Here is a 24,269-nt window from a genome sequence, read left to right as displayed (position 1 = left end):
CGCTTCGGTGCGGTTTGGGTTTCGATTCGCAGTACGGTTTGCTTCGCTTCAGTGCGGTTTGGGTTTCGATTCGCAGTATGGTTCGGTTTCGTTTCACTTCGCTTTTGAGATTGGTTGATCAGGTCAATGCTCAAAATTTGCTGTGATACAAATAACTCAGATGATCAGGCTGATGCCATTTGTTCTCAACTGGCAACCCATAGTGAAAAGACTGGACACAAGTAAACATAACAAGATACAGCTAATAGCTGTTTCGTGATTTGCACCGTTTATTCAGGAGATTTTGTATTTTGATCAAGAATATGTTCAATTGGCATTGTTCGGTATGTACGGCGAGTTGATCCTGGTATGGTCCATGGGGACTAATGTCTGTGAGTGAAATACGGTAGTAAAAGGTGTTCATGTTTCCAAAGTCTTCATGTGGAAAAATAACCCTTTGGGATTTATAAATTGGTGCTTCCTCTGGATCATATCGAGGATTATCTTCTAGACAGGACCAATTACGGAGATCCTCCCAGCTATCATCAAGGTAGCGCTGTATGAGGTGGGGAGGAACACTTTCAAAATAGCATGTGAAGTCAGTATCAGGAAATCCTTTATATAAGACCTTGACATAGCAGTCTCCTTGAATAATTTCAATGCCCAGAACTCTTTCTATTTTATGATCTATTTTTCGTAGGTGTTTTGGAAAAAACAGATATGGTTTGACAACTAATTCTATGCATGGTTTGGTGTTGACTTGCTGGACATTCCCTGACATTGAATTACCTGACAGAACATTGACTGATTTATTGTCTTGTGCTGTTTCCTTTTGGTCGAAAAACTTATGATTCTTCAGTGGACGTTTTCGACGTTTTCCTGACATACTTCTTTTGAGGTGAAATTCTCTCCGAATGGAGTCTGGAATGCTGCTGCCATACTCCCATGTGTTTCCTCTTTCCTGATCCTTCCATTTCACTCTGTAGTAGATTTTGCCATTTGCTCTCTTGGAACTAACAATTGAGTGGATGTCCTCTGGATTGAAAACCTGAGGGATATCCTTGGTTTGATTAGCTGATGTTGGACTTGGAGGTTGTACCGGGCTGTCGTCAGTTTGTTTTCTGGATTTGGGCTGGTGATGCTTACTATTCACTCCTCTTTTCCCTTTGTTTACCTTTTCATTTACCTTGGTTGGAGCACTAGGACCTGGTGTGGCATGATTTTCCTTCATTGTTGCCGTGGGACTGGTAGGTTTTTCTGTTGTACTTGAAGCAGGGTTTTTCTTCTTTGTTGGGGTCTTTTGCTTCGGACTCTTGTTGCTGGAAGTACCTGCCTTTGTTTTGGAATTGACCTTCTTACCTTTCTGTTGTGGAGGTGACTGATCAGTAGCCTGGTAAGTTGAACTTGTTGATGGGGAATTGTTGCTGTCAGGCTGTGAATCACTGACTGGTTCCTCATTGTCATCCATGACTCCTGAATCTATGTTACTGGTGTCATTGAGGTATGGTTCTGGAGGATACTGTGGACGATCAGCAGGATCAAAATATGGCTTCAGACGGTTGGCATGGACCAGTGGTTTGTGTATTTTGTCGTCAGAACTTCGGCGTAGTTTGTAGGTATAATTTGGACCTGTATGGACGATATAATAGCTACCATACCACTTTTTGGTTAATTTGTTGGAAAGGCCTTTTTCAACTTTTTGACAGTAAAGCCAAACTCTTTGACCTGGGGCGAATTCTGGTTCTTTAGCCTTTCTATTATATTGTTCTGAATACACCTCCTTAGCCCGAGCAGTGTTTTCAGCTGCGATTGTTCTAGTGATTTCAAGCTCCTCAAGCAAATTGGAAAGATAACTTTTGTTATTGTGGCCTAAATTTTCTTTTGGAATTAATGCTACATCTTGTGGGGCTCTCATTTCTCGGCCGAAAAGCATAACATATGGGGATTTTTGAGTTGATGAATTTGGAGCCATCCGATAGGCCATCATGATGCCAGGAATGAAACGGGGCCAATCATTTTGAGACTTGTTACAATAGGCTCTTAGTGACTGATTGATATAGGAATTGAGCCTTTCTACACAGCTGTTTGTTTGAGGATGGTATGGGCTGGTATGGGTAAATTTAATTGCCAAAAGTTCACAAATTGCTTTGATAAGTTTGGACATGAAGTTCTGACCTCTGTCTGAAATTAAGGTCCGTGGTGCGCCATACCGACAAATTATTTCTCTGACGAGAACATCTGCTACTTCTTTGGCTTCTTGGGTCCGAAGTGGAAAAGCTTCACACCATCTAGATGATGCATCTGTGATGACCAAAATGTACTTGTACTTATCTGGTGTTGTTGGCAGGGGACCGAGAATGTCAACGTGCCATCGGGTGAAGACCTCTTCTACAGGTAGTGGACGAAGTGGTGCCTTCTTGCCATGGTAGTGCCTCTTGGTCTGTTGACATACCTCACATGTCTGGACATAAGTGGCAATATCGCTGTACATTTTGGGCCAGTAGTACTTAGGTCTCATGGTGTTGTGCATCCTTTCTTTCCCATGGTGGCAACCGCCAAACTCTGAGTCATGATAGGATTGCAGGACTTGATTTCTGAGGGTTCTTGGGACTGCCAGCTGTTTAATGAACTTGTCTGCATGGCCTTTCTGTCTTTGTGGAACAAATCTGTATAGGATGCCTTCATCAATTTCAAAAGTATTGGCTTCAATAAGAATCTTTTGACGATCCTTTTCATTTTGTGGAAGGACATCATCCTCTTTGTAGTCAAAGATTTGGATGAAATCTGGACAAATCCTTTGTAGGTGACGTAAATTTGGATGTTCTTTTATACTTACTTCAACCAATGTGTCTTGGGTAACATCAGCATTTGTAGCATGTAATGCTGCAACAACATTAACTGGTACTGACTGATAATCCTCTTCATATTCAAAGGTGACTGACCAATGTGTTGTCTGTGTGTCTGATTCTAAGTGATTGACAATAGGTGTGCAAATATCCTCAGTCTGAGTTGTCTGTGTGACCCGTGTGGATGAATGGGTGTTTGGCAAGATTGTGGTATTGCTAGTTGATTTGCTTTGCTGAGTTGAAGTTACTGAGAAGACTGTTTTCTCAGCATCTTCTTCTGTCTGATCATTACAGTTAATATTTTCCTCATATTCCCTACGTGAGAGAGCATCGGCATTCCCATTGGCTTTGCCGCTGCGATGAACAATGTCAAAAGTGTAGGTAGAAAGTTCCAAAGACCATCGCCCTAACCTACCTGTGGCATCCTTGATGGATTTCAGCCATTTCAATGCTATATGATCAGTGTAGACTGTGAATTTGGAATTTGCAAGGTATGGACGAAAGGATCTAATGGCTTCAACTAGAGCTAAGCCTTCCTTTTCTGTAATGCTCCAGTTCTTTTCACTGCCATGAAGAGCTCTACCACCAAAAGCTATTGGATGTTCATTATTTTTCTCGTCTTTTTGACTCAAAACAAAACCTATGCTCATATCACTGGCATCAGTTGCAAGAAGAAATTCTTTGTCAAAATTTGGATACGCCAGAACAGGTGTATTACTCATAGCATGTTTGAGGGTGTTGAATGCCTGATCACACTCACGTGACCATTGGAACTTTGGTTTCTTTCCTACTTCTGCCTCTGAATGCTTCTTTAGCAAGGCATTCAGTGGAAGCGCTATGTGAGCGTAATTTTTCACATACTTCCTGTAGAAGTTTGTGAGACCTAAGAAGGAGCGGATCTGCTTTTGTGATTTGGGCACTGGAAAGGTTCTAATTGCTTCAATCTTTTTGTCATCAACTTGAACACCTCCACATGATAAAACATGACCCAGAAAAGAAACTTTGTCTGTTGCAAAATTGCATTTGGATGGCTTTAGTGTTAATTTTGCCTGTTTCAGATAGTAAAATACTTGCTCCAAATGTTGGAGATGCTCTTCAAAGTTTTTGCTGTAAATTATCAAATCATCAATGTAAATCAGCGCAACCTTAAAAAGCAATTTTCTTAGCACTTTGCTCATGAGCTGTTGAAAACAAAGTGGAGAATTTGTCAAACCTTGGGGCAAACGTTTGAACTGATAAAGGCCTTGATGGGTGACGAAAGCAGTTTTATGCTTTGAATCTTCATGTAATGGCACTTGGAAGAAGCCATTAGCAAGGTCTAAAGTTGAGAAGATCTTAGCTTGTGCATTGGCTATGTTATCAACAACATCATCAAAAACTGGAAGAGGCCATGACATTGGTAAAGTGACAGAATTCAACTTTCTGTAGTCACAAACAAATCTATATGAGCTATCACGTTTCTTGACTAGGATAATGGGAGCTGAATACATAGAAGTAGACTCCTCGATCAAATCATACTTCAGGAAATCATCTATAAGCTCTTCAGTGACTTTTTGGAGATGAGGGGATTGGCGATATGGTCTACACTTAACGGGTGGGTGGTCGCCAGTGTCAATGATATGCTGGTGCATGTCAGTCTTTCCTAAATCTGCAAGACTCGTTGAAAACATGTCTCTATTTTGTCCCAAGAATCTAAGTAGTCTGTGTCGTTGGTCTGGAGTCAGTTGTGTATTGGTCAAATCAAATCCTAATTCTTGTGCAATTTTAACATAATCCCTGGTGTCATTGTCTCTCTTCTCATTGTCGGTGTTAACGGTACTGATGAATGGTTGGTCAGAGCCGATTTCAAAAACAGAGTCTTTGTCAATGTAACTAAATTTGCCTACAACTGTACCCTTGTCAAGAACTTTTTCTTCTTGGGAGGGATTCATAAGCCTAAATGTAGCAGTTTTGCATTTCACTTTGGAAAGAGTTCTACCACCTGCTACTTCAGAATGAGCAGTGAGGGAAGCAATGGGTTCAATCAGGATGAGGGAATCCTCTTTGACCTCTGATAGTCTAACCTTAAAATGAATTTCACTCTGAGGGGGGATGTAAATCTGATCTATTGTTTTTGCTAATCCACTAATCTCTTGCACTGAATTGGCTATGAAATTGATATATTGCCTATCTGAGGTGCTGTTGTTAAGTATCAAGGAATGACAGCTATAATCTAAGACTGCATCATTGTCATCAAGGAAGTTCTCACCTAGTATCACTGCTTCTGGTAGTGTAGGCAGAACATAGAATCTTTGAGAAAATTCCTGATCCTCAATGACAAAATCTAACACAACTGAACCTAACACTTTATGCAATTCGCCGCCAACACCTTTAACCCGTGGAAAGGGTGAGTTTCCAAGAGTAAGGTTTTCAAAAGCTGTGCTCAGAAAAGCAGACGAAATACAAGAAATGGATGCCCCTGTATCTACTAAACAATTTGTTGTTTTTGTGCCAAATTTTGCCTGAATTACACTTTTGGCAAGGGGCGTAACTAAAGACACTGTTGGAATTTCACTTTCGAAGTTACTTTCCATACCAGACTCCATATTTGCCATGACACCTATTAGTATGTACCGTACTAAATTAAAGGAAGACAAGTAATCAACAATGTAGTACTTACAATATTTGAAGACTTTTTCTTCCTTTGTTGGTGTCTTTGCAGGAGTTGGTTGTCTTTAATCCAGTGTTGAGGTCAGAGGTAGATGCAGCTTGCTTGTTATTCCATCAGATGATCACGGTTGGACATGTCCTCCAATGGGTTCTTGTAGTTGGTTGTAGTTAGTTCCTGGACTCCGTGGTTCCGAAAACGATGATTCTCCGCCAAATTATCATGGAACTGTTCTAGGTGAACAATACCTTCCAAATGACGTGCTGGTTTTCTTGGGGAATTAGTCAGCAAAGAGCCAGAGTCACAGGAGACTAATCACAATTTTATTTACAAGAACAATTAACAATTTACAATATACTTAGATAATAACTGAGGGTGCCACAGAGAGTCGGTACACACTCTGGGCTGTGGGAGAGAGGTCTGCTTTGTGAGAGAGTCAAACCCCTTCTCTGCTAGAACTTGGCTACAGTATGTATTTAATGAAAGTTTGAACAATAGAAAGGAATGTGATTGGTTGATACACGATTGGTTGTGTCCTATGCTAAATGGATGGCTGGACAGAGGGAAATACTAAATCATGTTAATCCTGTTGGACTGGCACTAATCTTGTTGACATATTTACTGGATGCTTTGAAAGAGATTAGGGTGTCACTATAGATGAGCTTGTGTGGGGCTAATCCTTAATGCCCTATAGACGAGCTTGTATGGGGGCTAATCCTTAAGCACTATAGACGAGCTTGTATGGGGGCTAATCCTTAATGAGTCTTAATTGAAGTAATGTTATTCTAATATACCCCGGTAGGTGATGACAGATATACTTAAATAAATATCCTTTGTCTGGGAGATGGGATCTTGATACCTTAGGCTAGCAACCATCTAAAAAGCTATAACTGAAACTACTGATATTTTATATATGCATTTTACCTGATGATAATTATTACTTGCTAACTATAATTATATGAAATGGTGTATAAATATTACACCATGATAACTCATAAAAGCACTTGATGTAGATCTAATTATTATAAGATAACTTAGTATAAATGTTAACCATGATAGTCTACTACCATTTCTGTTGTCAGGAAACGAGAGTAGATGCAAAAAGTAAAACCCGGAGAGGTGACAGAAATAGAATGAGGCGTTTAGCCAAAAACTACAACTGACCTAAGAGCGAATGCAGAACGCAAAAGAGCCTTCTTGTCTCCGGTGATAAACACCAGAGAGGTCAACGGGCCCCGCTCAAGGTATCGGAAAATCAGTGGTGTCGGTGATAGGTGACCTATTGGGCTACAAGCAGGGACCAAAACTGTGAATGACGGCGTCATCTTCCAAGGCTACATCACAGAAGTAATGGTTGGCGAAGGCGGTGTCCATGAGCGACTTAATGGAACAGTTATACTGTGAAGAACCATGGTAAATACGATCGACCTGATTTCGATTGGGTTGATAGCCTTGGGAGGAGGGTCCAATCTGGAGGCTTTATAAGCTTGGAGGATTATCGCCCGGAGCCACAGGGAAAAGTATTCCGGCTGACCAATGACTGCGATGAAGGGCAGACCGGCAGAAAAGAGGTGTTTCCTGGACTTTGCGACAGGCTTTAGATCATCATAGAAAACCTTCAGTGCCCTTACTGGGCATAATAACACTCCTCCTCATCCTCGGCACCCACAATGGACGAGGGGGTAGGGGATAATGAATGATCAATCAGGCTGTCCTGGAAGTTGATTCTTTACAATGAAGTCCTAGCATGGTCCATGATGAATGACGCCCTGAGTACCGCTTTCGAACCGGACACGAGAGACGTCGATGGCGTAGATCTCATTGACCCGAGCGGCAGTAGAAGAAACCAGTAGAAACACTGTCTTATTCCTTAGGTTGTAGAAGGAAGACGTTTGGAGTGGTTTGAAGGGAGCTGTACAAAGAGCGTTTAAGACCACATTCAGATCCAACGCAGGCGGTCTGAACTTGGCCGTCTGGTCTTCAACGGAACGAGCTCAGCCAGGCCTGTAGTTCGGGAATTTTCGTCATTCTCCGACTGTCCAGGATGGAGATGAGGTATGTGGAGAGGTAGAGCCCTTCAACCGACGGGTGCTGCGCAAATACAGACGGAACTGAGCTAGGAACTGCGGTGACGCTGTCATCTGATCCTGGTGTTTGTCTGAACAGAATACCTGGAACGAGCACCATTTATCATCATACAGTCCCTGTGTAGATGGACGGTGGGCTGAAGCAATAGCCTTGGCCGGTCTAGCCGAATAGCCCTTGGCTCATGGGGCTTTCTGCAGATGTGCCAGGCGTGCAGACGAAACAGTTTCGGTTTTAGGGTGTGGCAAACGACTGTGTGGATGGAGCAGAAGGTTGGACCACATCGGAAGGTCCAGGGGTTGTCTCTGGCGATGTTTCGGAGGTCGACAAACCAATTTCTGATCGGCCTACAAGACTCGACCAAAATCAGTGTCAGATGCCGGGTGGCCTGGATCTTTGAAGAACCGTGGGAGAGGGAACCGGAGGCGAAAAAGCGTACGCGTGTAATCCTTCCCAGGAAAAACTGAAGGCGTCGACTGCCACACAAGCCGGATCCGGCACCGGAGAAATGTATGGTGACAGCTGACAGTTCAGAGATGTGGCGAACAGATCGATGTTTGGTGTGTCGATCGTTTGACATAGTCTGGCGAAGACATCTGGGTGGAGCTTCCATTCAGTGGGAGCCACCTAGTTAGGCCTGGACAGAGCCTGTGCCAGAACATGCTCTCAACCTGGTGAGTGAAAGACGAGCTCCTTTTTCTTAAAGTACAGATCCAGGCTGACCACCAAGTCAAGGAAGCGGAAGGTCTGGTTTAGCAGGGATGGAAGTGGAGAGTACCCTGGTTCCTCAAACACCACACTATGGTGATGTTGTCAATGGACATGGTCAACAGGGCGTTACCGAGAATTCTCTGCCAGCAAGTGATGTCCTGGATAAGTGCTTTTATCGCGAGGCTGTTGCTGTGCCAATGGTGTTGATCTCCGGATCACAGTGGGTCACAACATGGGCTTTTGTGGGCAATCACAGAACACTAGCCACTGACAAGGTGGAAGAGCGGGAAGTCATGGTAAATGAGGTCGTCTACAAGACTGCAAAGTTGAAAAGTCAGCAACAGGGGTCTCCGATCGTGTACCGGCGGGACGATACGTGGGGAGGTGTGCTCGCCTGAGAACCAAACCCCATGTAGACAAAATAAACCAGCTCCACAATTGACTGCCGAGGCATTGACGTAACCGGGTAGTCGGAAGTCAAGGCAATGTGTCCATAAGAGAATGAGGAAATCTGTAAATGTAGATCGCATTGACTGTACGAAGTAATGTGATCGTTTCCATCCCCTGAGCGTCGTATTAGCGCTCCTGTCCTGATCTTTTTCATCCCTTGAACACCGTACAGGCAGTATCATTCTTATATTGAGGGGGCAATGAAACAAGGTGCCTTGCGACAGCCGTGTTGGCAGCGGAGGACTTTCGTTTCCATCATCTGCGCATGGAAGGACTGCGAGAGGTGTCTGAGTGGTTGCACCAAACATTCATGTAAGCATGCAAACCAATCTGTAGAAATACATTGCACCGCTCGCCATGGTCAGTTGACATAATTCCAGTCAGAGTTGTTGACAATCGGAGTACTTGACACGTGACATGTAAATCACAGCCGCATTGGAGGTGCAATTTCCACACACAGACAATCCTCAATGAACTGTGTGGTAGACAAACAAGTGGTGTACCCAAGTTTTGCGAAAAAACGCGGGAGCACCAGGGGCACCGTGGATAACCCGTGGAGCGCCAAGGAAGAGTCTCTTTGAGGAACGCTGGCGCTGAGGCAGGGTAGAGGAGTGTTGGTGTCGGCGATGTTGAGGAGGAAGACAGTGGATGTCCTCATCGATTGGCTGGGCCGGTGCAGAGCGATATGACACACTGTGATATGAGAGACCAGTCAACCATGATCCCGAGAAGTGGGTACCCGGTAGCCTAAGACGAAGGGGGCAAACAGGCTTGATGAGCCTGAACAGTGAAGATCTGCCAGTTCTGATACAGACACTGTCCACCAGAAGCTCTGTTTCGATGGAATCCTGCAGGTCATCTCTCCGAAGTCGGCAAGTTGAATCAGACTAAATGTCTATTGGTTGAAAGATTCCTTCCAGGAAGTTGAATGATAGTCACGACTCCGAAGACGTACGGGAGAGCAGCGACAATTGAAAGACGTGGTTTCACCTTGCTTCCCCATGTGACGATCTATGAGATGTCAGTGGTGCCAAAGAGGCAATTGCCAAAGCAGAAGATCGGTTGAGATACTCAGCTTGTTGATCTGGGCGCCAGAGAGCTTGTGGCGCAACAGGCGCAGGGAGAACCAGAGAGCTTGAGGCACCAGGAGCGTCGGACAGCTGGAGGCGATTGGAGTGCCGGAGAGCTTGAGGTGCAGTGAGTGCCGGAGAGTGTGAAGCAACGGGAGCGCCAGTGGTGTTGCTTCTCGGGAGTGCCGGTGATGTTGGTAGCGCTGGAGGCGCTGGGAAGCTCGGCCGAGATACTCAGACGCCGGGAGCGCCATCGATGCCGCTGCTGTCAACGTAGATGGATGAGGAGACGGAAGACCCGTCCCATTACGGGCGTCACTGGAAGGGATGATGTTGTCGATAAAGGTGACGGTAAGTATGGAGTTGTAAGCCATATCTGGAGGTCGACAAGCATGTTGAGTGAGGTGTGTCCTGGATACTCGTATTGAGTAGAAGGGGCACAGCAACAAAGGACTGCAACATCGGCACTGCATCGTGAAAGTACAGGGCATTGTACAATCACTGCAGCAGGGGCGGCCCCGACCAGATTTGTTCCCGTGGCTAAAGTGCAGCGAGGCAGAAAATCTGGAATTTAAGCAAAACATAACTATGTGGCAAAACCACAAAGTACAGGAAGGATAATGTAACTCAAAAACTTTGTATTTTATTGAAGTTTATGGGAGCAAACAATTACGCTAAAAGGAAGCGAAAAGGCAAAGCTTTAAGCCAAAGAAAGAATTCAAAACGCAGAACACAAAATTACGTGGCCACGTGGTAAATGGCAAAAATGGCAGGAAAGAAACAAAATGGCGCCCGTAAATTACTGTGACTAGAGCCTTAAACGAGCGATAAACGTTACAAAGTACGAATGGGTAGACCCTAAAAGTAACAGCCCATAAACAGGTAACAATGTAGCAGCATACGATGAATGGAGAAACACGCAAAATATAGAAACAATAAGCTTTAATTTCCACAAGGGATACAAAGTATGTCTGTCTGTGGAGGTGACAAAGCAGTTATGTGTTTGATGTGACGTCATGACTTCAAGGTCACGTGCCAACTGTGAGAGGGCACTGCTTCCCGTACTGGTTAGGACAACTTTCCTCAACAGCTGGGTCTCACACAGTTCGTCTTTCTGTCAAAAGATAGCAGTAAATGCAATACGGAATAATGCAGGATAAGTTAATTGCCTTTACTGCCTTTACTGTAAGCATAGAATGAAACACTCACTCAGCTGACACTTCAGAGAATGTTGGAGCAAACTGCATACAAGTGGGTGACCATGCTGCATAAAAAGTGATGAACCATCTAACTCTTGTGTCTTTCTCCAGCTCCTCCTGAAGCAATACATGATGTTTGTGAATGATGTGTTGCATTTCATCTATTAATGTAGCGTACACTATATTATTGCAGTAGTTAATTAATAATGGAACGCCATGGTGCACACTTACTAACCTATTAAATATGTCATACGCAAGATGTTTCTTGTTCTTTGTCATAAGCAGCTCAAGGGCGGGCAACTCTATATTTTGTGGTATGATATGTGTGGAATATACCCAATTTTGGATTATGCATAATCTGTATGCACACGAGGAGGTTTGATCAAAGGACATCGTCCAAACAGTTGGAAATTTTAAAATAAATTGTATATTTACGTACTTATCTTATCTCACACTATGCATTTCTCATTTTTTCTTTCGATCCTAAGTGGAATATGTCTGAAATAAGGGTTTCCAGCTTCTAAAGTAAACATACGCCAATCACGTGTCTATCCCAGACAACTCATTCTCTTTCAAGAGTGTATAGACTAAGGAATTGTGAAGCGGGGATGAACAGATGGGCATATAAAGTGTTAGATAGGACAAGTTTATAACTATACAATTAATGGTACCATTTCTAAATTTTTAAAACTTATTCTATCTCACACTGCATTCTATCCCACGGTTAGATGGTGGGGCGCAAGAAAGTGTCGTAGGAAAAGAAATTGTAAATAGGAATAAGAAACACCCACAGAGAGTGTTAAGATCCTGATACGTCAACAAAGGAAACAAACGAAGTCAGGTACAATATGTGTAACATGCTCATAAGCAAGCGTGATCGCATGTCCAAGTTGAATGAGTACAACTTACATTTGAGAAGGTATGGATCCGTTCTTTGAACCTACAACCCTCAATCAATGCATGTCGTTAATTGAAATGATGGGTTATTACGAGAAGAGGAACGATCGACAACATCCACAAAAGGATCATCAATCCGCTACCCGGCACACATACCCAAGGTAGAGGTGCATGGGATAAGGGACTAATGGCGACTTCATAGCCGGAGACGGAAGTCTCTACAGACGAGTGATTGTATCCTCCAACCAGATACTCAGTCTGGAAAGCCCGAAAGGGTACAATAAACACAAACAATCATGAGAAGGTTTATTATAGGTAGAGGTCAATTTAATACAACAGAAACTGGGTATACATCTCTCTCTGTCTGCATAGATGTGTCTTGGAGACTTGTTGCGCCAGAACCAAGGGTCTGAACTGATGAAGGCCATGGATGTCCGTCACAGAGATGTCTCGAAGGTAATGGGATGTGAAGACCCTATCTGATTTCCAGAAGCATCCTTCCACAATTGCCGTCAAGGATCAATTACTGTGAAGAGCCATAGTGAAGGCGACAGCACGGGTCTCGTAAGAGTTGGATGCGACCGGGGCAATAAAGGTATAAGATCAGTGAAATTATAAGCTCGAAGGATGAACAAGTGCATCCAAAACGAGATCCTAGTATGAGACACTTATGCAGCGGATGCCCATAGAGCGGAGTGAACAGTCGAGGCCGTTTCGCCGCTTCCAGGCAGATCTTAAGAGCCTTACTGGACACAAAGATACATATTCGCGATCGTCAGGGTTAAGGATGGACATAAGGGTTGACGTTGACCATGAAGTTGATTTTTGGTGATGAAATCCCATCATAGCCCCAAAAATAACTTTCCCATGTGAGGTACGTTCAAAATGCACTCTGTTGACGTCTAATGCATGTATTTCGCTCACTCAAGCCGCAGTTGCAAGGGCCAGAAGAAATACCGCCTTCAAGGCAATGTTTGAAATCCTTCTTGACCAGAGGTTTGTAAGCAGTCAGTGTTATATGACGAAGTTTGATGTTAAGATCCCAGGTCGGTGGTCAGAACCCTGATGACTGGTCTGTCAACTAATCAGTGATTGCAGTTCGGCAACTGCAGAGATCTTTGCGCTCATTGTAATTGTGATGTCAGAGTTGATCACGGCTAGGTATGTAGCCAGGGTAAAACCCTTACTCTTATGAGATGATCAGAGATAAAGAAGATTGGCAATTTGTTATGGAGAGGCCGTAGCAGGAGTATATATGTCATGTGAATGACAGGCCTTAAATAAATGCCTTCCATTTATGGGTGTAAAGTGCTTTCATGGATGATCTGTGAGCATCAGTGATGGTCTTGGCCACTCATGTGGAATAACTGTTGGTTACAGGTGACTTTTGTAAATGCGCCAAATGCAGAGATTGAGGCTTGCTGGCAATGGATGAAGTAACTGAGAGTCTGGTTGAAGAAGAAGATCGACCCCTAGAGGTAGATGGTTAAATCTTCACTCTGAGAGATTGGTAAGCGCTGTGAACCAGCTTCAACATAGCCAGTAAAGTGTGACCAAACACAGTGTGAGGTGATTGGTTGACGCTATCTTCTGTTGAACCCGTGGTAGAATGCCGGTTGGGGGAAAGTCGTAAGTGTGTAATCCCTCTTATGAGATTGCTAACGTTTCAAGGTCCCAGGCTAAAGTATCTGGGATTGGAGATCAGACCGGGATAGGTGAGTGTTGAAGCGGATTGTAAAGAGGTCATGGTCGGGGCACGGAAATAATCGGCAAATCCAATGGAATACCCTTGAAAGTAGTCGCCATTCTGTGGGAGATGGTTTGTCGTGGCGGGACAGGACAGGGAGTCAGCTATGACCGAGATGCAAGCAATATGTCTTGCTCCAACCTGAAGGTTGCGAGAGTCAATCAGGTGAAAAAGGTCGATCCCATCTTGTCTATGTATTACACGACTGATACGTTGTCTGACTTGATCATCAGTGTATCAGTGTGGAGGACTGAAGGCATGTCGATCAATGAGACACTGCCAGAGTTGAAGGGTCGGAGTGAACGGTTGCAAGGAGACTTCTTCAGATATTTGATGGCAGTAGCCACCACTGGAGGTGTGGATGTAGGTGGTTCAGGAGAGTGATTAGAAACTGAAAATTGAAAATAATAGAGCTTGAGGAAACACTGGATTGGATGTCAGGAGTAGGGCTGGGACGAGTCCAAATTTAGTACCCGGGTATCTACACCCCTATTACCCGACCCTACCCGGGTACCCGCTGTTGATTTCAAAAGATAGGTACAAAATGTCCGATTGGGAATAGTTTGAGAGTAGCCCTGGCTAAATGTATTTAGATACACAAATAAAACGATGTGGTCTTGCATACACTGAAGTTGACTGAAGTTTCAGCTTTGGTTCAAACATATGTAAGTCAGAAGGAAAGTCATGATGAAATGCGAACATTATGTCATGAAACAATATATCACATGACTAACCATGGGTCCGGGTAGTCCTGTGGGTACCCGGGTCCTACTCAGCACCCACCTGACCCGAGTACCTGATTTACCCGTCCCAGGCCTAGTTAGGAGGCAGAGAAGTTGTTGCCATTGGCGCAAGGGAAGTGGCTGATGGAGTGCCAATGGAACGAGGCATTACATCTTCTCCCAACGATCCTGGGAAACATCTTGCCCAGGCTCAGTCGACGAGGGCTCCATTGAACTGAAGACATTGTGTAGGAATCATTTCGGACTTTGTGAAATCGAGGTGTCAAAGAAGAGTGTTCGAATCCTCGTGTATTTGAATGTAGTCATTGATGTAAGATTTGAAAGCGATGTCTCGAATGTGTAGGAATTTGACAATAGGTTTTGTGAGGCGAGCTAATGGCAAAGGGGCCACACAAAATCCAAACGGGAGCACTCACCATTTGACTGATCATGATGTCATGCGGAAGTGTAGCATAGTTTGTTGAAAGGTTTCATGTTGAAAATGAGTCGAAGTTGATGACTGTCTTTCATTGGGACAAGAAAAATTGTAGAATAGAACCATGAGCCCAGACACTCTACGACATTCTTTAAAAGCAACATGCTTGTAGCATCTTCTTCAGAGTCTTCTTAGACTTTGTGGGTTTTTCTGTAGCCTTGGATAAGTGATCTGAAATATAGCTCCCTCACTTGTGCAGATAGAGCTTGAATGATTGCTCCAGCAAGGAAGATCTCAACGCTCTGAAATTCTACACATGCCGGGCCAATCGGAGCACTTGAAGTATGAGTCTGAAGGAGAGAGGACACATCTGAACATCATACACACTGGACGCCGTGGGGGCTGCTCATCCATGATGAGTTTGGCACTCAAAAGAAAAGACGCAAACCAAACGACAATGCCGATGTAGGCAAGAAGACGTAAAAAGGCAAAAATGGCAAGGAAAAAAACAAAAATGGATTCCCTTTTGATGAAAACGTGTCACCACTGTCTGGTGATTTGAAAGAGAATAAGTTTGCTCGGACAGACACATGATTGGCGCATGTAGGTCAACCAGCATGCAAAGCCTGCAAGACCCAGATCTGGGAGGTGACCATGGCTATGTGAGGTATGTATGTACATTTATTTCAGACATCCACTTAGGATCGAAAGAAAAAAGAGAAATGCACAGTGTGAGATAGGATAAGTTTAAAAATATGGGTTCTTTTCTAACCATTTTCGAAAACATTCCAGAAACTATCATAAAAAGGTTAATGTTTGTACTTGCGAGTAGCCGTGACATACTGCAAGTCATGTGTTCTATCATGCGATGAAATATTGTGCTTAGATTTGCATTAGTAAACAGTCGACAGGGGCTGTGGATTGTGAGATTTACTGATACTGCGATAATATAGGTGAGGAGAAATGGGGTTTAACGTCATATCCAAGATTATTGCACTTATATAGCGACTAGCCCAGTGCTAGCCCACTGAGATACCATGCCTCAGTTTTACATGAATACTAGGGGTGGGCCAATTCACATACAATGTGATTCAATTTGATTATAGAATTTACATATCTGATTCAATCCGATTCGACTGATTCATAATTTGACTACTTCAGTTGGTATCACTTGTTTTATGATAAGTTTTTTCAAACATTTGAGTATTACTAAATTTAAATTAAAAGAATGGTGCATCTTTTGTCTTACAGAATCATGCTGAATGTATATAATAATAAAAAAATAAAAAAACACCCTTTGTTTTCTTTTTTATTTAGTGTTCAGTTTCAGCTTAATGCAAGTGAATATTAACGGACAACTAAATGCCTAAAACACTCATTCAAAACTAACAAATTTGTGCGGCCAACCAGCAAGCTAAAAGTCCTCTTTTACACTCACAACACTTCAGGTATTACTAGGAGGAACAGCACTTACGACATGACTTCATGTACTACTTCAATATTTTTTCATCAAACTTTGCAGGTCTGTCAGGTACACGCTGAACTGGTGCCTTTTGCTATTTAGAAATTTTGGAAATTTGTACTTTTTACATTTCCATGGCAACAAGAAAGACTTAGGTTCCAAACTCTTCTTTTTTTCACAATTTCCACCTCGGTTAAAAAAGTTAGGGTTTGTTTAGATTTAATTATATCATAAATTCTTCAACAGAAGCGGGGGATATAGCCACGCTAGTGGCAAACTCTTGTTTATTTGCATCGTTTACGTAATTGGAAAAGCATTTTTAAAAGTATTATAAATAGTAACTGTCATCACCCATTTCCTGATAACAGCGGCTGTCGGCTCACTAACATGAAGAAATAACCCCGTTTTCGAGGCTTTGTATGAATAATATGTTTGTCGATTGGCATATGACACATCGCTAGAAAGCTTATTCTTTCATCTACATGCACGTAACATCGTCTGGTGTCCTTTTGAAGTTATAAAAAATTATTTCATTGGATAAAGATTAGTTTCCAACGACACTTTCATGCCGAAATCTGCTACAAGGTTCGTGATTGGTCATATTTGAGCATGTGACCTAAGGCAGCCAATCAAATTTCATCTATACAGCAAATTTCAGATTTTGACAAAAGGATTTTTGTTAAATCATGCTATTCTTAAAGGGATCTATATTAAAAATATTGAGCTTCGTGGATGTATCAGGCTAGGTTACGAACTGTGACAAAGATTGTTCATGCATATATTTTTGCATTAAACATCTTGTCCAAGCCGAGAATTCGAGGCAACAAAACCCGAGATTTACATTTACATTACAAGCAATCGCACAAAGAGACGGAAATAATAACTTAGCCGTAAGTTTGACAACTTTTAGATATATTTTTGTTGATTTGATTTATTACTTTGTATACTATATTTAAAGATTTGCAATGAAACGTCTATATTTTGCTCTTTGACGTGTTCGATGTGGACCTGTTGTCGAAGAGTGTGTCCGAGAATTTTTTTTCAATAACATTGCGGGAAATAGTGAATAATTTTTTAATCTGTCAATCAAAAATGATAAACTGAAATGGAACACGTAAACGGTAAAACACTAACATCATTAACATAGAAATATTTTAAGCATGTTAAATTTGATAAGCATGAATCATTTTACCGAATGGCTATGTAAGGATTTTGAATCGATTCAAGAATCGGAAATTAAAAAAGATTGATGTATTCGGGGATCGATTAATCATCTCACCTCTAAATTGAATAACACACTGAGACACAGTATGACTCCAGAACCAGTCCTTGTTTTAGGCCCTTAATGCTGAGCGCCAGACAGGGTAACAACAATTACAATCTTGGGATCAAACCCTGGGCATTCCCCTCTTCAGGCAGACGTTCACTACCAGACCATGGAGGCGGTTTCGCGATAATATAAAGTCTGACTACACATATCATACATACTCTCAGATTGACCCACTGTGATCTCAGTCACTTCTGAGGACAGGACTTTAGATGTCAGTATTATTCAGGAGTGGAGTTTGATCATGTTGGCAATATAAATACAGAAAACAACAAAATTATTAGAAGTAGCCCACTTTCAGCAGTTGCCAAATGAAAACGACACATATTGTGAAAATACAATGAAGTCTTATTTGAGCGGTCACCTCTCACCTCTAAATGTGGTCCTCGGAAATAGGTCACATACTCTGGACCATTGTATGTTGGTTCAGGCAGAAATATGAACTGGACTGAAACATGAAATGTCCACCAATCAAAACCTCAATTTGATGAAACTCATGTCAACGAGAAACAACCATGAAATGAAAGTAAGTTGAATCATTTTACCTGGATTCATTGCTAAAGAGAGCTGTTTGTTTGTTGTTGTATATAAAATCCAGTTCTTTCATTTTTATCATATTAATTACAAGAAGAACATGTTAAATTTAAACCTTAATTGTTTGTGCACATAATTGTTAACTTTGTATTGTAACATTAACAAGAAAAGAGGGTTATCACCTTCCCTCACCATGGGGCACATTAGAATTGTGTTTGTACATATAGTAGTGAAGATAAACTATTAAAAAAAGAGTCCAATAAAGCCTTAAGAAGAGATTGGCACTTGGGCAGCTTTATGTCATCAGAAACAAAATGATTTAATGTGAAATTAATACACCCAAAAGGTCAATTCTCTGGAAAAAATAACTCAGTCTCGATAAGCTAACATCAGTAGTATCTGAGAAAACATGTCCCCATTGCAGACACAATCACCAGGTAAAATGACATGGATCAAGAACCATAACAGGACCAATTTTTTAACTCAGTCTTGACAAGTATCTCTTAGATAAGCAAGCAAACTTCCATTCATGGCGCTTCAGTAGTTTCTGAGAAAACTTGTCCCCATTTCACACAGTATGCACTGAGCTGAAAAGCATGGAGCAAGGGCACCTATTTTTTAACTCATTTGAGATCATGGCTAGTAACACCAGTATAAAATTTCGTTTCACTGATTTCAATAAATTTTGAGAAAATTTGTCCCCTTTGAGAACCGGACGGACGAACTCTGTTCCCATATCCCCCCCACAATTGGTGACAGGGGATAATAATCATCCCAGTGTATTAGACATGGTATGATTGGGGTTGTTAAAAATGATTTGTAAACTGGAATGAAAAACAGTCATTTCTTCTAGATACATAATCACAGAATATATTCATGTTATTTCCACAGACATCAAGAACAACGTGTAAAAAAGATATTTTCATCCTAACGGCTGGATACAAATTCTGGGAATATAAGCCGAGAGACACAATTGCCTTCAACTGAGATGAAACGCACTACTTACGTAAACACAAAACACAGTAAGCTATACCCAGACCGGGACTCTGCTTGAAGAACATCACCACATTCAAGATCTTGGCAAACAAACAGGTAGTAGAGATATATTTGTTAATCGTGGCTGAAAATTAAATTGAATTATTACATCAAAAATGAAATATACAGGGCTATAATTATACATACATTTTGTTCCTAACAGCTGCTGATATTCATCCTGTCAACTCAAACAGTATTATATAGGGTGCACCAATGTTATCATGTACATTTGTATTTGACCAGATTTATACATCAGATTTGTCACAAAATGTTACTAGATGGATTAAGAGTAAGACACAAAAACAGAAATTTAAATTGTCAAAAGTTCAACATAAGGCTTTAAAAGCCAATGAAATAGTTCGGACATGTTACATCTATGATAAAAGTCATGTCAGTGTGTGCAACAAACCTTCTTTTCTATTTTTCAACACAATGACGCAGCCAAGAAATGTGATCCATTCCCACTCTTTCTGAAAAACATCAAAACAAAATCAATTAACAAAATCCAAACCATACTGTAGGGAGATGTCCAAACCAAATAATTCAGTTATCCTAGAATGTTAAGAATTGGTGGTCCGTAGTTGGCTGATAAACATGAATTATCTCTCTTGGGTAATTGTGTTCATTCATTTATCAACTCCGGCCAAAGGTTCTACTACACCAAATCAGAACCAGTTGGGACAGTGCAGTTTTCGTAGAGAGCCTTCACTGCAGATCGAGAGATATCTGCAGGCTGTGATTGGAGGATATTCTGTAAAAGTTTTATGTCTTTTAAATGTTCATCCATCCAGTTATCAAAACTGACCATGTTTTTCAAGATTTAGTACTGTCTTTTTCAACATGATGACTTATGACCACAGCTATTTTCAAGTAGGTGACATTTGGTGGGAAACTGGGGGTGGTGTGTTTAGCTCCCTAAGCTAGTCATTTTTTTAGTTTTTATTGCTCCAAACTGTGCACACATGTACAGGTAATAGCTGTTGAATGCTTAGTTTTTAAAAAAGTATAACGTTACTATAGAAGTCTGAGGGGAAAACATTTGGTTGTGTGTAACCTATCACATGTTTTATATTCAACCTCTGTAAATAAAACTGACAAAATTCAAAACAAAAGAGCCCTTCAACCAATCAAATCAATATACAATTTACACATTGCAGCTTTTCCAATGCCAAGTTTGATAATTAGAAATAGAAAACTGGAGGTATAATGATAGTCAGGTTCTGATACATTATATATCTACACTCTATGGGTACAATACGATTCATATCCCAATAGAGTACTTATATATTCGTAAGTTTTCTTCTAGCAGGTGAATCACAACCCTGAATCTTTGTTTTTCTAATTTCAGAGAACAAAGAAGGAATATTGTAGGGCAGAAGCATAGAAGCTAGAGGACACTGTGAATGTTATGCTATTTGTGGCCAACCACAAAACACTAGAGAATCTGCGTAAATTTCTGTTTTTATTCACATGTTTGTACACCAATATAATTTGTATTGTAATGAATATATAATGAATCTCAATACAGGGGTGGTAAATCAATGTATTCTATTGTGAGCTTCCCATCAGGATACGATACAGTATCGACACAATGTTACACCACTAATAAAAAATGTTTGAAAAACCAGAAGCTGACCCGCCCCTTCTTTTTCCTGAAAGCCCCAAAATTGTTTCACTAGAAACATTGATCATGAACCATTTTGACATTACCAAATAAAGTGACTACACTTGATTATCTGTACTCATGGTTAAACCCAATGCAGTACATCTTTGTCCAAAACCTCGAGCTACCCTAAACCTTGGACAAGCACTTCCAGTTTAAGGACATCACTTCACAACACAACATATGCCAAGTACAAAACAACTGTGAAACAGGATTCCCTATGCCTCCAGCTACCAAAGCAATACTACTTTATGAATTACCATTCCAGTGACCATGAAGTTCAATGAAGGTCGCTGAAAAAATTACTACTAACACCCTAACATGCATAAGGATACGAACCAAATTTTATCCTACTACAGTGAGTTGACCTTGAGAATTTGGTCTTCAACATCAGTTGCAAGAATTCCAAAGAGTTATGCAGGAAATAAACCATGGATAAAACATGACAGAGGTTTTGGTTGAAAATGTAAAACCTCGAGAGAAGGAAAATCCTGAGACTTAGATCATACAGGTTATTGGTTAAAATAGTGACCGACAATGACCATGCACATTGTATTCTCTTGAGGTTCACTATTCACGAAGTTATACCTTAGGTAAATACTAATGTTATGAGAGTCATCTCACTGGGTTCAGCAAGCTCCTCACAGTGATAGCATCTTCACTGTTCTATACTATCACGGCTACCAATCTCAGCTTCCAAAATGTATGAGGCAGTCTACAACCAGGCATGACTTAACCTTACAGCTTGTTTGTAAACATAACAGTCAGTCAGTTGCGACTGTTGTTACACCTAATGGCCTTTCCCCATCTAAATTGTTTTGTTTGTCAGTGTCAGTTTCATTAAAACTAATAATTAGTACAGTGAGAATGTAAGGGAGAAGTTTTACGTTAGTTTGCAATCTCCAACTGATCTGATTAAACAAAAGTAACTTCATCTGGGAAATAGTAAGCTAGTCACAAACCTTATCCAAATTCACCATAATGACATTCCAAAAGACAATACAAACAATATAAATGGCATAACATTTGGGGTTTCAGGGAAAATCTTCAGGATTCTTGCAACTGCCACTTGCACACTGGTAGCACCATTGATACTGGAAGAGCTTGAGTGTACAGAATGTGTGAGCAATCAACATGCCGTTTCATTTAGGATCCTACAATCATAGTAAGGAAATATCACACTTAGTTACTTGATGTTGTGAATAAAGGAAGCAAGAAGAAACTCCGGCAAAATACTGTGTCTTATATGCATAAACTTTGAGAATGGATGCACATAATTTGATCTGCTTATCCCAGGTCATGCAAATAAAGATATGAATGTTGGAATCATTAAGTTTAAACTCAACTCAGTCGTTGCCAAGGTAGCATGCCCATGACATTTAACAAGTTTAATTCATTCATCCATTAAGAGTAATGCTGCAGAAGTACTATATAACTTATCTGATGTACTTCTTTTGCCTGGGACCTTAAAACATCAATTCCTTTTCAGCATGCCTCACAAAAAGAAAGATATCAGTAAATCCCTGCAGACCCCTGTATTCCAAACTTATCAATGTAACTTTCCAGAGAAAGCTAAGAGATGTCTTTGGATTAATCGTTAAAAGCTCTCTCCATTGATACATATACTCACACGCAAAAGAAACGCAAGTGGTTTTCAGCAAATAGGTAACAAACACGGAACCATAAATTGATACGAGTTTTAGCATGTAGTGAAGCCTGATGGTATCAATATTTTTGGTTGCATTTTGGAAGCCCCAAAACAGTCGCCAAAACTCACCATTTCAATAAATATGTGGGTATCATGCACCCATTTCTCGCGAAATCTAAAATGCACGAACTGTAAGGAACTGTAGTGGGTATAAAACTGTGGCCAATTCTTGGACCTTTTACTCCTTGGTCAACAATGCCACGTCTAACTCAAATTCAGAGAAACCAGGCTATTTGGAAGATGGAGAGTCTGTCCAAGATGTTGCCCGTCATTTCAACGTTAACATAACCACAGTTTACCGTCTCCTGCATCGATACAATGCTACACAGACCACAGATGACCTTCCTCGGAGCGGTCGTCCTTGAGTCACCACACCTCGACAAGATCAGCAGATTACCCCTCAACACCAGCGACATCCATTCCTAACTACAAGTGAAAGTGCTCGACAGACCATAGGAACACATAATCGACAGATTAGCCGGGACGCTGTGATCTGACGTCTCCGTTCTAACAACCTCAGATGTCGCCGACCAGCACGTCGTCCTGTTCTCCAACCACGGCATCGACAAACACGACTTCAGTGGGCACAAGGTCATCGCAAATGGCGTCATCGTGAGTGGAGGCGTGTCATCTTCTCTGATGAAAGTCGCTTTTGTGTCTCCCATGCAGACAGAAGAGTCAGAATTTGGCGGCGTCGAGGTAATCGTTTCGCTGACAGAAACGTTGCGGAAAGGGATCCATGGGGTGGACCTAGCGTCATGATATGGGCAGGGATTGGACTTAATGCGAGACTTGGACCCATGTGCTTTCTGAATGTTGGTCAAGGTCGGGGACATGGCGTCACTGCTCAGTGGTATATCGTGATCAGACCCCACGTTGTTCAATTTTTTGCACAACATCAACAACACATTTTCCTGCAGAACAACGCTCTTCCCCATGTTGCCTGGGCTACCATGGCCTTTCTGCAACAACACAACATCCGTGTTCTACCGTGGCCAGCCCTCAGCCCTGATCTGAACTCCATCAAACACTTGTGGGATGAGGTTCAAAGCCGTCTGCACAATGTGCGCCCAGTCCCTACAACTGCCGATGAACTACTCACAGCTGCTCTGTATTCCTGAAAATACCTCTTAGGTTCAATATGAAACACTTCTATTGGAACACTGTCAATATTTGATATAAGCTGTGCAATAGCAATGCTCATTTAGCATGTTTAGCAAAGTGTGCACATTTTATATACCTTGTATACTTTTTACTAATCCCATTTATGTAAAATGTTTTATCATATAACGGATAAGTTTCTCGGCAGGATAAAGCCAGCAGATAGAAACGATATCCTTTGGGTTCACAGGGTTTGAGATGGCTGTCGATCAACGGCCATGGACCAATAAAATTTCTATTTAACCGATGGTTTGTTTAAGTTGTCGGACTTTTGACCGATAGAAATGCTAAGCAAGGCATCACATGTGTCATAATCTCATGATTAACAAGAGTCATCAGAAATATGACATATCCCCCCGGCAGCTGTCTGTAAAGTAACCACTAGTAAATGTGCAATTCTCTATGTCATGAGTCAACAGTTGAATGTTATTTAAGAAGCATACATTGTTTACCCACTGAATGGTTATCGAATTCTGGCCCGGAAACGAACCCGTTCCCCAATGGAGTCTAGGTCCAACTTCATTCCATGAAAATAGTAAAAAAAAAAAATTCTTAAAAATTTTTTATCAAAAGGCACCACTTCTGTATGT

The 24,269-nt window shown here is 41.5% G+C and overlaps 1 protein-coding gene across 1 annotated transcript in view; it reads right to left on the bottom strand.

Moving 5' to 3' along the window:
• LOC139456418 (thioredoxin-related transmembrane protein 2 homolog) overlaps positions 1-24,269 on the bottom strand; it is a 49,176-nt gene that overhangs the window by 15,769 nt on the left and 9,138 nt on the right. Inside the window, exons 2-5 of the mRNA XM_071238118.1 lie at positions 19,557-19,617; positions 19,119-19,232; positions 17,950-18,026; positions 10,998-11,104 (exon numbers count right to left, since the gene is read on the bottom strand). Of these exons, the coding sequence (XP_071094219.1) occupies positions 10,998-11,104; positions 17,950-18,026; positions 19,119-19,232; positions 19,557-19,617 (359 nt within the window). The remainder of the gene's footprint in view (positions 1-10,997; positions 11,105-17,949; positions 18,027-19,118; positions 19,233-19,556; positions 19,618-24,269) is intronic.

This window comes from Haliotis cracherodii, unplaced genomic scaffold, assembly GCF_022045235.1.
Source record: "Haliotis cracherodii isolate W230 unplaced genomic scaffold, xgHalCrac1.p SCAF_11, whole genome shotgun sequence".
Taxonomy (NCBI): Eukaryota; Metazoa; Mollusca; class Gastropoda; order Lepetellida; family Haliotidae; genus Haliotis; species Haliotis cracherodii.
The sequence above is the reverse complement of the archived record's forward strand: the minus strand, read 5'-3'. Positions and strand labels throughout refer to the sequence as shown.